The 12,882-nt window shown below is 32.9% G+C and overlaps 2 protein-coding genes across 2 annotated transcripts in view; both read right to left on the reverse strand.

Moving 5' to 3' along the window:
- The window catches only part of LOAG_16549 (Xab2 protein), a gene marked incomplete at its 5' end in the record, with an annotated part of 7,659 nt that extends 1,434 nt beyond the window's left edge, over positions 1–6,225 (reverse strand). The window contains 19 exons of the mRNA XM_020449201.1: positions 385–484; positions 590–693; positions 840–949; positions 1,188–1,263; positions 1,394–1,480; positions 1,684–1,845; positions 2,035–2,149; positions 2,270–2,370; positions 2,540–2,659; positions 2,817–2,937; positions 3,189–3,370; positions 3,573–3,645; positions 3,750–3,841; positions 3,939–4,083; positions 4,430–4,617; positions 4,829–4,940; positions 5,266–5,429; positions 5,540–5,627; positions 6,119–6,225. Coding sequence (XP_020307325.1) covers positions 385–484; positions 590–693; positions 840–949; positions 1,188–1,263; positions 1,394–1,480; positions 1,684–1,845; positions 2,035–2,149; positions 2,270–2,370; positions 2,540–2,659; positions 2,817–2,937; positions 3,189–3,370; positions 3,573–3,645; positions 3,750–3,841; positions 3,939–4,083; positions 4,430–4,617; positions 4,829–4,940; positions 5,266–5,429; positions 5,540–5,627; positions 6,119–6,225 — 2,247 coding nt within the window. The remainder of the gene's footprint in view (positions 1–384; positions 485–589; positions 694–839; positions 950–1,187; positions 1,264–1,393; positions 1,481–1,683; positions 1,846–2,034; positions 2,150–2,269; positions 2,371–2,539; positions 2,660–2,816; positions 2,938–3,188; positions 3,371–3,572; positions 3,646–3,749; positions 3,842–3,938; positions 4,084–4,429; positions 4,618–4,828; positions 4,941–5,265; positions 5,430–5,539; positions 5,628–6,118) is intronic.
- A 1,969-nt stretch (positions 6,226–8,194) lies between these two features.
- Positions 8,195–10,305, reverse strand: LOAG_08305 (lipase; the record flags this gene model as incomplete). Its single annotated transcript, XM_003143837.2, has 5 exons — positions 8,195–8,479; positions 8,829–8,939; positions 9,247–9,399; positions 9,856–10,023; positions 10,111–10,305. 5 exons carry the CDS (start codon positions 10,303–10,305, stop codon positions 8,195–8,197), a joined length of 912 nt encoding a protein of 303 aa, XP_003143885.2.
- Between the last annotated feature and the right edge of the window lie 2,577 nt (positions 10,306–12,882).

Genomic DNA, 12,882 nt, shown 5'->3' on the forward strand with positions numbered 1-12,882 from the left:
CTGTGCACTCATGATATTGACGTTTGTGTTGTAAGTTGCTTGTACAGATCTTTTTATACGCAACATCTCCCTTACCGTATCCTCATTACCATGCTTCACTTCAAATTCTTTCCAAATTTCCCAGAACATACCATGAACCTGAAATAAGCATGAAAAGTGAACAAGCAAAATTATGTGGGATGAAAATTTATCCTATTTAACTGCGACAGATTACAACATTTACTCTATATCGATACAAAAATGGTCAACAGTTTCCCTACTACTTTGCTTTAAACATTCATGTTTGCCATTTTAATAGTTTTAATAGTGTTGAAATTGGATATTAGAGATAGCTAATCAGTATTTTTTTTTAGTTCAGCAAAAATTTCGAAAGAATTCGCTTACCCGAGGATCACATATTTCAGAGCAGTGAGCATATATTGCCCGCGCTCGATCAATCTCACCCAGTGTTCGTTCCATTTGTGCAAATCGAATACTCATCTCCCTTGAGAAATTGAAAATAAGAATTTAATTTCAAAAGTGGAAATTAGCTGAAGAGTGAAAGAGTTATAAGAAAAAACGATAATGAAAAAAGGAAACGATGTAATACCTGGACTGATCTTCCGGAAGAACTTCAATAGCGTGCTCAAATATTGGTCTTGTAAATGTTAAACCGTACATACTAGTCGCCTTTTTAATGTAGATATTGAACATCTGTAAATAAGTAAATTCAGATATCGATATTCCATGAAAGACTAGTTTTTGCATAAAATCATATTTCGATCACAACACTTCAGAATTTAAGTAGAAAATTTCATGTGAGGACTAATTTTACAGAATGAGAAGAAAAAAGAACATACATTGTACATTTCATGTTTTTCAACTGCAGCGGTCGCACGATTATAAATGTTCATTGCGTGCCGTGGCAAACCATATTCTTCTTCCAGCTTCGCATACAGCAAATAAAGCTCTAGAATAAACTTGAGAAATATCAGTTTCTTTCTTAATTGCGACTGCTTTCTTAAGTGTGCTATCCACGCTGTCAGTAACAGAATTGGAACATGTCTACTACAGCATTAAAATGAAATAAAATAAGAAACATCTCGAAATATATCACTGCCAAACAATAACAAAACCATGAGTAATAGCATTCCAAAAACTTACTATAAAAATATGGGTAATCTTTTAGATTGATTTAAAATGCTTACTCATCGCAAATTTTGGTGGACAATTTTCTAAACACTGCTCGAAGAGATCGCGCGCACGTTCCAATTTTTTGCCACCCTTCGAAAAAAATAAATGGTTTAAATACAAAAAATTACAAAAAAAAGACTCTATCAATTAGAGATGACTTAGAATTTTTTGTTTAAGAGATCTGAAATTACTAAGGTGATTAGAAATAATTAGTACATACATATCGTTTTAGAAATTTAACCAAATATACGGTCCAAATTTCATTGACAATTGGCCATTTAAACAGTGCTATACCTTTCTCGTAGGCCTAAAAAACAATGTCAGCATCTTCGGCCAGCTATATGTTAATGTATGGCTGTCTCATTTCTTTTGAACATTATTAACAAAATACCATTTAAAATGTGAAGTTATAAACAAATAATCAAATAAATTATTTGAAAGAAGTCATAAAATTACGCAGTATCATGCAACATTAAGGTTTTCACTTAATAAAAATTGGTGAATGCCTACCTTGAAAGCGTTCTCAAAATAATTGTTTTCTTCCAAAAATTTAGCATAATTAACCACTATTTGTGGAGTAGCAATCCGTAAATCAATAATCCTTTCATAAACAGCCTGACAACTTTCAAGAGTACCAAATGCTTCTTCGATATCAGCATACAAAGACCAAATCTGAATTCATTTTTATTTTCTGACATGAATTCGATGATTCTAAAACAAGGAAAATCAAGAATGTTCGATTAAGAACAGAGAAGATTTACGACTGGGGTTTGAGTTATTTAAAATAAATAAGACTGAAAAATTGAAGGTCTTGATAGAACTGTGCATCAAAAACATTATATGCAAGCTGAACTCAGTGACCTTCAAAGATTTGTATAGCCGATTCTGAACTGGTTCAGTTTCATCAAAGTAATGAGTTTTTCGAGGTGGCATAGCAGTTGCTCGTTGCATTAACTTTCTAGCATTTTCAGGATCCCTGAACGAAGTTAAGATATAAACAGTGCAGCTATCTATGATGAAAAAACAATCAATAATTATAAAGCAACAATTCAACGGAGAAATTAATAATAGGAAATGCATTATACTGGAAACTAACCGGTGGCGTAGCTCAAATTCAACGTATTCACACCAAACCGACGCAAGATCATCTACCTTGGTATATTCAGGCCTCAGTCCTTTTTCAAATATTAATCTAGCCTGCAAATGGCTGCTCGAGTGCAAAGCATGCAAAAAATGTTTGGTAAAAATTGCTAAATTTTAACTGTCAGCTTCTCTGATTGAATGGTAAAATAAAAATTGCATCGACAGACAATTTGTGAAAAATGTCAATAATGAACAGAACGGTATAACTCGATATAAAACATACTTCGCTCAATATGTCCTCTTGTTCATAAAATTTTGCGAAACTTATCCAAATATTTGATAACTTCCCCGTTTGTAGTTTGGGTTGCACTGTTTGCACAGCTTGTTCATATGTCTCGATTTGCTATAAATTATAATACAGCTAAATTTAAATAAAATGGCATTCAAAAAATAATCTATAAAGAAATACATAAATAAATTTCTACGATAGCAAACTTTTGAAAATCAGAGATATGAAAAAGCAAAATAACTTGAAATGAGCATTTTTATTCCAGTCATACCTTCTTTTTATTGCCTTCATATAACCGGACACGATTTAACCATTCATATGCATTATGAGGATTTTGACGCAACAAGACACTGTTTAAAAGAAGCGGTCGACGGTCCATTAAATGCTCAAATCTAAAGAACATTGCGGCAGTAACCTTTAGAACTTAATGACTTCGAAATTAACTATTCCGCAGGATTTTTCTTTAGCGGCGGGTAAAGAACGTCATAAATAAATACTACTGTGATTTAAAAGAGTTATATTAACTGTGAATGTAAGATTAGAATGTTACTTTTTAACACAATGCCGTTAATATAAGCTTCGCAAATAATATAATACTAAATAATGCTTAAATCAAATTATGAATATATAAGAAAAAGAATACCTTGCAAAGAGAAGCTCCAATTCCAATTGCTGTTCTTCATCAGCTACAATGTCTTCATTATCTATTTCGTCCATTTTTGCTGCTGTTGCACGTTCAGCAAATTTGGCATAGGCGTCAAATATCTGCGTGAAGTCCCGCACAGTTTTGACTGATACCAGTGCTTCTTCATACACATCTCTTGCCTACAAATAAACCACATATTAAGAACTGCTTCAAAATGACCTAACAGAGCTCTGTTAGACGACTTTCTGTTAGGTCAGCATAAAATTCTCATAATGTAATTGAAAGATATGACATAAAAATGTCGTATGGAGACACAGCATAAAAATTACCGCAGTAAAACAAAGTGTGTTAAGAAAGAAAAATGTATAACAAAATCCTAACCCGTTCAAAGTGTCCATCTCTAATATAATACTCTGCAAGTGAACACCAGAGAAGTCCTACCTGATCGCTATACCTGAAATATGTCTTTATGTACCTAAATTTCTAATATATGTGATTCAGTTACTAGGATTAGTAAGATAAATTTAAATTCTACTTAATATTGCTATGCAAGCTAACCTTTGTATGCCTTGTCGTATGATTGAATCACCATTCAATGAATGCACTTTATTGGGATTCTTCGAAATCAATTCACAGAGGTCAGTCCACAGCTGGAAAGAGGAAACAGATAAATAAATATACAACGCTGATAACACAGGTTTATGCACAAAATTGGGAATCACGGACAGAAGTAAGCAGGACAATTACCTGATGAGTTGTTCTGCCATGCTCGGAATATGGTTTATCATCGTTCACAAGGATGGCAAGCTGCTGAGCAGCATCGTCTAAGTGATCAATCTTCCGTAAGTAATCAACAAAGTCTTCGCGACACTTTGGTAGCAATTTCAAATATCTAAAATTCATCTAGATCAAGTAATGCAAGCATAATACCATACAGGTGATCCAAATGGTATACCTATCACAAATACGAATTCAGAGAAACGTTTTCAAAGGTAGAAGCACATGAAAAATATTGCTGTTTAATCACTTCCTTTAAAAAGGTTAGCAATCATTAGACCTCTAACTACATTATCCAAATGTTGGTAAAAATTAAAGATTTCCCGATATATACTTTTCAATTGTCTTTCACTTTCAATTGTATCGGAAAGTCTTTCACTGGAGAGAAATGCAAAGGAAATTACTTATCTAGGGCAGCAGATCTGCAACAGCCTGTAAATCTACAAAAACCAATAGCCTACCTCCGGTAAACTCTAATTGTCGTTTCCGGAATTTCATGGCTTGTAACAAACTTGATATAAAGCGGCCAAATTCGATCATGTTGAGTAACTGGTAGTGCACGCAGGGAACGATCAAAAACTCGTCTAGTTTGTGTCACAAAACGTTGTAATGTTAAAAATTCACAGTATTCCATCCATATTCGAGGCATCTAAAACTGCTGTTATTGATAATAAAATAACTTCGTCGACTGCGAAATACAATGGTTTGAAATTCATTGGACCAATTTAAACACTATTTGTGCGGAGAGAAAAAGAAATAACTCTGGTTCAAAAGAATCTCTAAATCATCTACTCGAGCTTGCGACGCAATTTGCAAATAGATATAGTGGTGTTCAAATTTTTTAAGCAAAATTATCTAACCTTGTGCATGAAAACCAAAGCTCGTTCATAGGCATTGTTAACGTGCTTATATGCTGGATCTGTAGGACATTTATCTATCACCTGTTTCCGACGAAATCGAAGATAATTGTACCTAACAATTTTAAGATAATTACACCTAAAAACTTCATATCTGTTGTGACGAAAATGAAAAATGTAAATACAGAAGGCAAAAGCAAAGAGAGGGCGGAGCAGCGAGAACTGGGTTTGAAGTAATACACAAACCTCAACTAAATTTACACAGAAAGTATTTAAATTTATGCATATTAAAGAAATAGCTATTACGATTAACTTCATTTAGGGTAGAAAACTGTGGATAATCATTTCGTAAGAGAAAGCTCGATTAGTAGATTTGTGGAAACAAAATTTATAAAAGTCGAGCACAAAAACTATGCATGATATTAAAAAGCGACTAATACCATAGCTTATAACTGCCCGGAAGTTCCTTTAAAGCTCGTTCATACACTAGGTTGATTTGTTTTAATGGTGCTTTACATTTCTTCTTGTGTTCGATATATCTCAACCAGCTTCGAAGTGAAAACGGATTTTTGAGTATATCCTCCTCGAACCCGACATCTTCTTCCTAATACGTATAAACATCTGAATCTTCACCAAAAATGACCAAATAATAAACAAATCTTTTATGATACTTTTTATTAATTATTCTCAAAGATAAAAAATTTTAAAGCCTACGAAAATCACTGGTGCAACTTTCTTGGTCCTTTCTACTGTACCAGCATAAACACTGCTGGATGCTTCTAGAACCTGATTCGCCATTATCCTGAAGAAAAGGACAAATTTTCATTTTGACCGCTAATCGAAGAAATAGGAGAAACTGAATCTAGAAAGATCGGAAAAGGTTACTGTGTGAGCTAATATAGTGGTATATATCCTACGAGTTTTCCCAACCAAAAATGTTAACTCAGTGGTGGAAATCGTCTTCTGTGTCTTAAGTGATCAATCTTCCGTAAATAATCAATAAAGTCTTCGCTGTACTTCAGTAGCAGTTTCAAGTATCTAAAGTTCATCTAGATCAAGTAATATACGCATATTACCACACAGATGATGCAAATGGTATACCTATCATGAATTTGAGTTCAATTTGCTATAGGTAGTTGGAAAAATGCAGTACAAAAAGAGAAGTGAGACTGCCAAGATCTCCACTTATTGTCACCACCCACATCCCACTACTACTGACCTCTAGTTTCTTCTCCTACCCCAACAACCTGATAGAGTTTTCATCGCAAGTCGATAATGAACCCCTATTCATACTCACTTTGCAACTTTTTCTCTTCAACGAGAACTGTACTCCCGTCTGTGTATGCATATTTCGTTGGTTCTTTTGTTGCTTCCTGGTAGATCGCATCTGGTGGATCCATTAGGGTCATAAATATTTCTGAGGAATTTTATTTGTGCGAGTGGTCGATACGTATCGTCACTGTCCACTTATCAAATGAATGACCAATGAGATGGCATAGTTAACACCCGTGGACAATGAAACATACTGAACATTTGAATACTTTGGGTATAATATGAGATTCATCGGTAGATCGTAAATACTTCTGAAAAGCTTAGCAAGGATCCTCCTTGAAAGCTTTTGAGCTATCTTTAGATGACTAGTGGGAAAAAGTTTTGTGTCATTCATTTAGTCTGATGAGAAAAGAAAGGATGAAATGTCTGACGACACAAATTTTTCCAGACATCATCCAACTTTAATGCTCTTGTCTCTGTTTCTCAAATCTGGTGGATTCGATTGTCAATCATTTGGATTCATCACTTTCAGATGCTAATATCACTAGATTTAGCTTACTGTTCTTTATTGTTTTCTTCATTATTTATTACTAATAGCAGTTTGTAAAAGTGAAACATTGTGGTTCTGCTAATAAAATTTATTATAAACTGAGCAATATGGAAATGTGTTTGACAAATTTGTCACTCTAATAAGATTAAAGAATTCAGCAAATAGATTCAATGAGTAATTATATCTATCGTTATCTCTTTGTTATATCGTTCTCTTCTTCGATATTGACAGGACGGATCTCTTTTATTCCTTATTTTTGTCTTTTAAATTTGCGAAAACTAAGCCATGAAAATGACACGTTTTAATAATTTTAATTCGAATATTAGAATTTTGAATTCAAAAAAAATGTCAATCATTAAAGTTCATTGGTTGATAGCATTGATTAATACGAAGTGTTTGCGATGTCTCGAATTGATTACGTCAGCTGGACAATGGTCATAAAATGACCCAATGATTGGTCGATCTGATGGAACAAACTCAATCAATAGTACAGTCCGCTAACTTTCTTGACTATTTGATATGCTTATGAAGATTTGAAAAATTTTATTTCCAAAGCTATCAATATCAAAATCTTTTGACAAATTATAGTAGCACTACCGACTTCCTGGTTCTTTAGCATTTCTAGACGATCTATTTATGGAAATTTGGTAGCTACTCGAGAATGAATTACTACCAGTTCTTGATTCTTTTCTTCCGTAATCCTCCTAAGAAGTACTTCGCACTAAAACTTCACCGTACATGTGAATTTTTTCTTGTCTGTCGAAAGTAATATGGTTTTATGATTTTTCAAGCAATTTGCATCTCATGTCGTTTTCTAAAGCTTCTTAGACAACAAATACTGTAATCGTTTTGCTATATGTTTGCTAACCTTTGCATTCATACAATTTTCTTGAAAATGGCTTATTCCTCTGTATTTAATCTTCTTAGTTTGCTAAAATTTGATCAGAAAAAAGAGAAGTAAGATTAATGAAATTTTTTTGGACATTATCAATTTGGACAAATGTTTTTATTCCGATTGATGTAAATTCATTATTTATTAACTTATATTTAAATTGTAATGTAGCACGAGAAAATTGTGTATTTATCAGGCAGGAAAATCTTAAGAAAGTTTCAGAAGATCCCTATAATCTGATAAATACTTTTTAGGTTATGTTTTCGTGAACTAACAACTGAACTAAGCAATTTATTACTTCAAGTATTTGTAGGAGTTTGAACAAATCGAAAGGTTAAAACACAGAAGAAGCAATAAGTTAAAACATATGAACCATAAAAGTTTTAGTAAAAGTATTGCATTTCTGTATTTGGACTTTATTTAAATGCAAATAAAATTTCCGAGAATACAAGTAAAAATCCTATTGAAGATTTTATACAGCAGATATAGAATATTTGAATAGGATTGGAATTAAATTAAAATAACAAGGTCAGTATACTTAACAAACTTTAGGTCAACTTGGACCTCAGTATGCTTCTGTTTTTTCAAACAGTTCTAAGCAGTTCCCCTATGAGATCTTTTGTTTTACTTGCAATATTTTATCATTTGACTAATTTTAACTATATTCGATATCATCTTCAGAATTAATGTCAGCTATTCTAGTGATACTATTATTATTATTTTGTCCGTCTGTTTGTTTCAGAAGTGATAGTTGTAACGTAATAGTTTCCGATAGGAGCGTAAAGTGGTCCAGGTCAGCGACCTTAAAAGATGCATTATGATTAGGCAGGACACCACAACTTTCGTTGCAACAGTGGAGGCCAATGATCGAGTCGTCGAGACTGTATATATCGTAAGAGCTACGTCCTTCGAAACGATTTGGTTGCGAATTCAGTTCTTTCTGAAAGATTTCGATAAAGAGAATCACACTTCCTCAATATAAGAATTCTTGGAAACGACCTTTAGCGTGTTAGAATACTTTGTCATGAATATGACCAAAGAGATTTTTTTTAAAAAAAAAGTGAGATTTTTATGAAATATAGACGAGGAAAGATAAAATTTCATGACATACTAAATGACTTGAATATGTCGCTATAGATTATATTTTACTTAGTCTTACGATATTTATATTTTAGTCCTTTGAACATCTGAGTAACTTAGAAGCCTCAGTCTTTAAAAAAGAAATTTGATGGTAAAACAAAGACAAAGGGACCGTTTGAAGTCCGGTGAAATTAATTTTCTTTTCTAACCATGAGTTTGGAGTTGCAGTGTAGAGATGAAATGCTACCGCAAAGGGGGAAAATTAAAGGACATATTTGCAAACCATGATTTGTACCACCGACGGTTATAAATGTATTTACCTGCAAATATCCCTGGTTTAAAATCTTCAGAATAAAAGAAGCGACATTTCGAATCCTTGCAGAATATTTCTTTGAGCAGAAGATCGCTAAATTGGCAGTCCCACCGCATGCAACAAGTTTACAAAAATTTCAAACGCTTTAAAATGAGTCTCGAATAACAAAATTCCCAAATATCTCAGTGAAAAATGAATAAAAATTCTGGGAAACAAAATTGGAAATGCATGAACGTGTTTCGACACAAAGATCAAAAGTTTTAGTTTTTGCTTTAATATGATTGTAAATAATCCAGGAAATTTGTTGAACGTACCAAGTGAGTCAAAGAAGCACCAAGCAATTCACCAGTATCAAAGCAAAAAGAGCCCAGAATAGCCTTCCTCGAAACTGCTGAACCCATAGAATATGCTATAATATTGACAGTCTTTCCTGTATAGTTATTCACAGCTAATAACATTTGACGAATCTGAAATGTAAGGTTTGGAAGTCTGAAACTCTCTCTGTTTCTCATAATCACTGTCTCAAGAATTCAAATTACAAACTGTCTAAACCTTCATCCTGAAAAGTTTACAGTCAGGATCTCAAGAAAATCTCAGAGTTAAATCGATTTTTCCCACCCACTGTTAGATTTCATTTTGCATGTGTAACCAGATGTAATGTGGAAATGTAATGTGCATTCCATGGAGAAGATGAAAGAAGGGATTTCTTTATGAGCGCAGATTGGGCCATACTGATTAGCAACTTTGAAGGAAAAAAAGAAGAAAAAACTGAAAGGCTTCTCCAACAATAAGTGATGCACATAAAATCGGACGGTCATTGAGAATACCACCAGAATGTAGTGAAGGACAACAGGGCATTCTCATACCAGCTTACTATTGAATGAAATTGCATCTTACTAAGAAAATTTGAGTTGCTTATATACCTGTTTGATGTATTTGCAGTGAACACCATCGAAAATTACTGAATTTAACCCGTTACCGTATGATGTTGCATAAAGTTCCGACCAAGAGTATCCTCTATAAATAAAATATTCGCGATGTTTCAGGAATACGGCAGCACGTGAAAGAGCCCCATGTATAAAAAGTACTGGCTGAAAAGTGATAGAATTTTTAAACAGGTTAAACATTAAATTGGACAATGAAATAGAATCGCTAAAGGTTGCATATAGCAAACTAACTCTTTTGCTTATGGGATCGTTTTCATCCAGTTTCCCACCGAAACTGCCCCAAAGGCCAAGGCCCATATCGAGCCTTTCTAGAAGTATTTGTATCTTTATCCCATATTTCCTCTTTAAGAAATCGTTGAAGTGGTCGGTGAATTCTCCCCGACCATAATATTCACTTAACAGTAGTAATAACGCATATAGCAGCATTATCCTGGAACCATTTTATGAATTCACACATTCATTTTCAGTGGGTTGTTCTCCTGATGAATGCATTTAGCAGCCAGCCAGTTGGCCGTCTTCTTAGGAATAATACTTTGTTCCTTCCAAGAAGTCTACCTGCTTTCAGCTCAATTTGAAATGAATTGAGTAAAAATAATAATTTTAAACCTTCGAATAAAAAAGAAAATGTGTGGAAATGTCTAAATAAAAAAAAAAGATAAAACATGAAATTATGTTTCGTTCGTATCTTAAAAACACTGAACTGATTCCGGGACATCAATAATTTCCTTGACCAACGGTTTCCTAACAGTATTAAATTGTCAGAAATTGGGTGATTGATTGATTGAAAAAAGCGCACAACGATTAGTTATAGAATGAAAATTAAATTTTGGTATAAGTATCAATAAGGAAATCAATAAACCTTGCGTAACATCTGTATGCATTGGCTATAAAATTATCATAGGGAAAGGCTACAACGAGAAATAAAACTAAAAACGAATTGCATCACAGATGGATTCAAAATTAGGACAAGACAAAAACAAAGATTTACCGTAATTAACGAATAAGTGAACAAGTTGTGATTTGCATTTTAGCAAATAATGCTCTTATTGAATAAATTTCAATAAGAAATGGCCTTAATTTAGTAATTAATCCATGTTTGTTCATAAAAATAGCATTATACAGGAGATGAAATCGAATTTAATTCTAAATGGTTTTCAACTCTTTGCTAACAAATCCTACTATGGTGTCCCTATGTGTGGTCATTTTTTCTTTGGAGAATTTTTTCCTGTTCAAAGTAATTCTGAAGTAAAATTATTAAATAAAACAGCGATAAGAGAAAATAAAACTCTAGAGAAATTCACCTCTGCGTTTCAGCCATTTCTGCAGTGCTCCTGGCCTAATCAGTCCTTTTGTGCAAGTGCTCCTGGCCCAATCAGTCCTTTTGCGACGTACTCTTAGCCTGATTAGCATTCATCTATTTTTGAGACATATGACATGAAATCAAACAAACTGAAGAAAGCACCAGTGAACAATAGCAATTTTTTGACGGATTATTTTTGATTATTTTTGATTTTTGATCGGCCTCGTTCTCCTTGGGGACTTTGCCTTGACCCTTTCTTTCTCTAGCCTTTCGATAATACGGAAAAATAGGGCAGACGATTTTGTTACATATGCTATTAGTAAATCATCCGTTTTTTGCTATTGGATGTCATTAATTGAAAAGTAATTAAAAATATCTAATTTACTTTAAGTCAACGAGTTCAGTCTTGATGATGAAACAGTAAGACAAAGTATTAGTAAGCATCAAAAAGCACGTCTAATCCATTTTGTAGACAAAAGAGGGAAAAGTGAGGAAGAGCAAATATATATGAAATAAATTTTGAAAATGTTTTAGAGCGATGAGACAGGGAAACATTGTGAAAGTGTGGCAATGGAGGGGTGACAAGGGATGAAAGAGAATAAAATAGATTTGTAATGAGAAATATGAATGTTTACACTCCAAAACTAAACCAATTCAGAATTTTGAGTGAAATCTGTCTTATTCTATTTCAAAATGTTTAGAATATCGAAGTAAAGCTTTAATTGATCTGTCAAATGTGTCAAATGAAGTAATGTATGATTCAGACTGATTAACACATTTTTATAATGTCATTCGGATTTTGACATGATTGATTAACAGATTCAGTAAACACATAAGCTTTTATTTTCAAATATTACTTTCAAATGTGAAATGTAATAATTATAGTTTGACAGAGAATATTTTTGTGACAAAAATATTTTGGCACTAAAACGAATCCTTCGCTATTTCGTGCTGTCAACAAATAATATGTATCGGTGATTTTGACATTGTCACTTTCATCTGTAGTAATGAGTTAGTATTGCCTTATTATGGGCAATCATTTTTTTTTTTGTTTGATTAACACTCATAACGCTTTATTTACTTTGATAAGAAAAAATATAAATTACAACAGAACGATTTAAATAAGAATTATCAAATGACCATGATATCGGCTTGACAGGTTGATTGCTGATAACAAGTTGCTTAATTTCAAACAAGTAACTTATTAATGAAGTATAAACTGCTCTTTACACTATTTTCTTATATGATTAATAACTTGTCAAATCCATTTCAATCATGATTCATATGCAGTTAATTTGAAGTCGGATTTCAATTAAGCAACAGGTAATAGGAATTGTTCCAAGAAATTTTCAGAAACAATAACGAAAATCAATGAAATATTTCCCTTCGTTTAAAAGAAAAATTGCTGGAAAGTAAAAATCACAATCTTCAGAATCTTTGTGTCATTTGTTCTTTAAAATTTGGGGAAGTTTGCAAGCCGAAACATTTACATTTATTTCAAACTTGGCATGAAACTAATTCATTCATGAAATATGAGATGTATGAAAATATTTCACTTTACAGTTATACTTCAATCATCCTTAAAAAGGAATTAATACAGAACATCTTATCCAATATCCTAATTAAACATTTATTTCAATGTCCAGGCTTACATGCCACATGCAGTGGATGAAGAGGATCGGATTTCCTTGTATTGTGTATTG

This window comes from Loa loa, assembly GCF_000183805.2.
Source record: "Loa loa unplaced genomic scaffold supercont3.7, whole genome shotgun sequence".
Classification (NCBI taxonomy): domain Eukaryota; kingdom Metazoa; phylum Nematoda; class Chromadorea; order Rhabditida; family Onchocercidae; genus Loa; species Loa loa.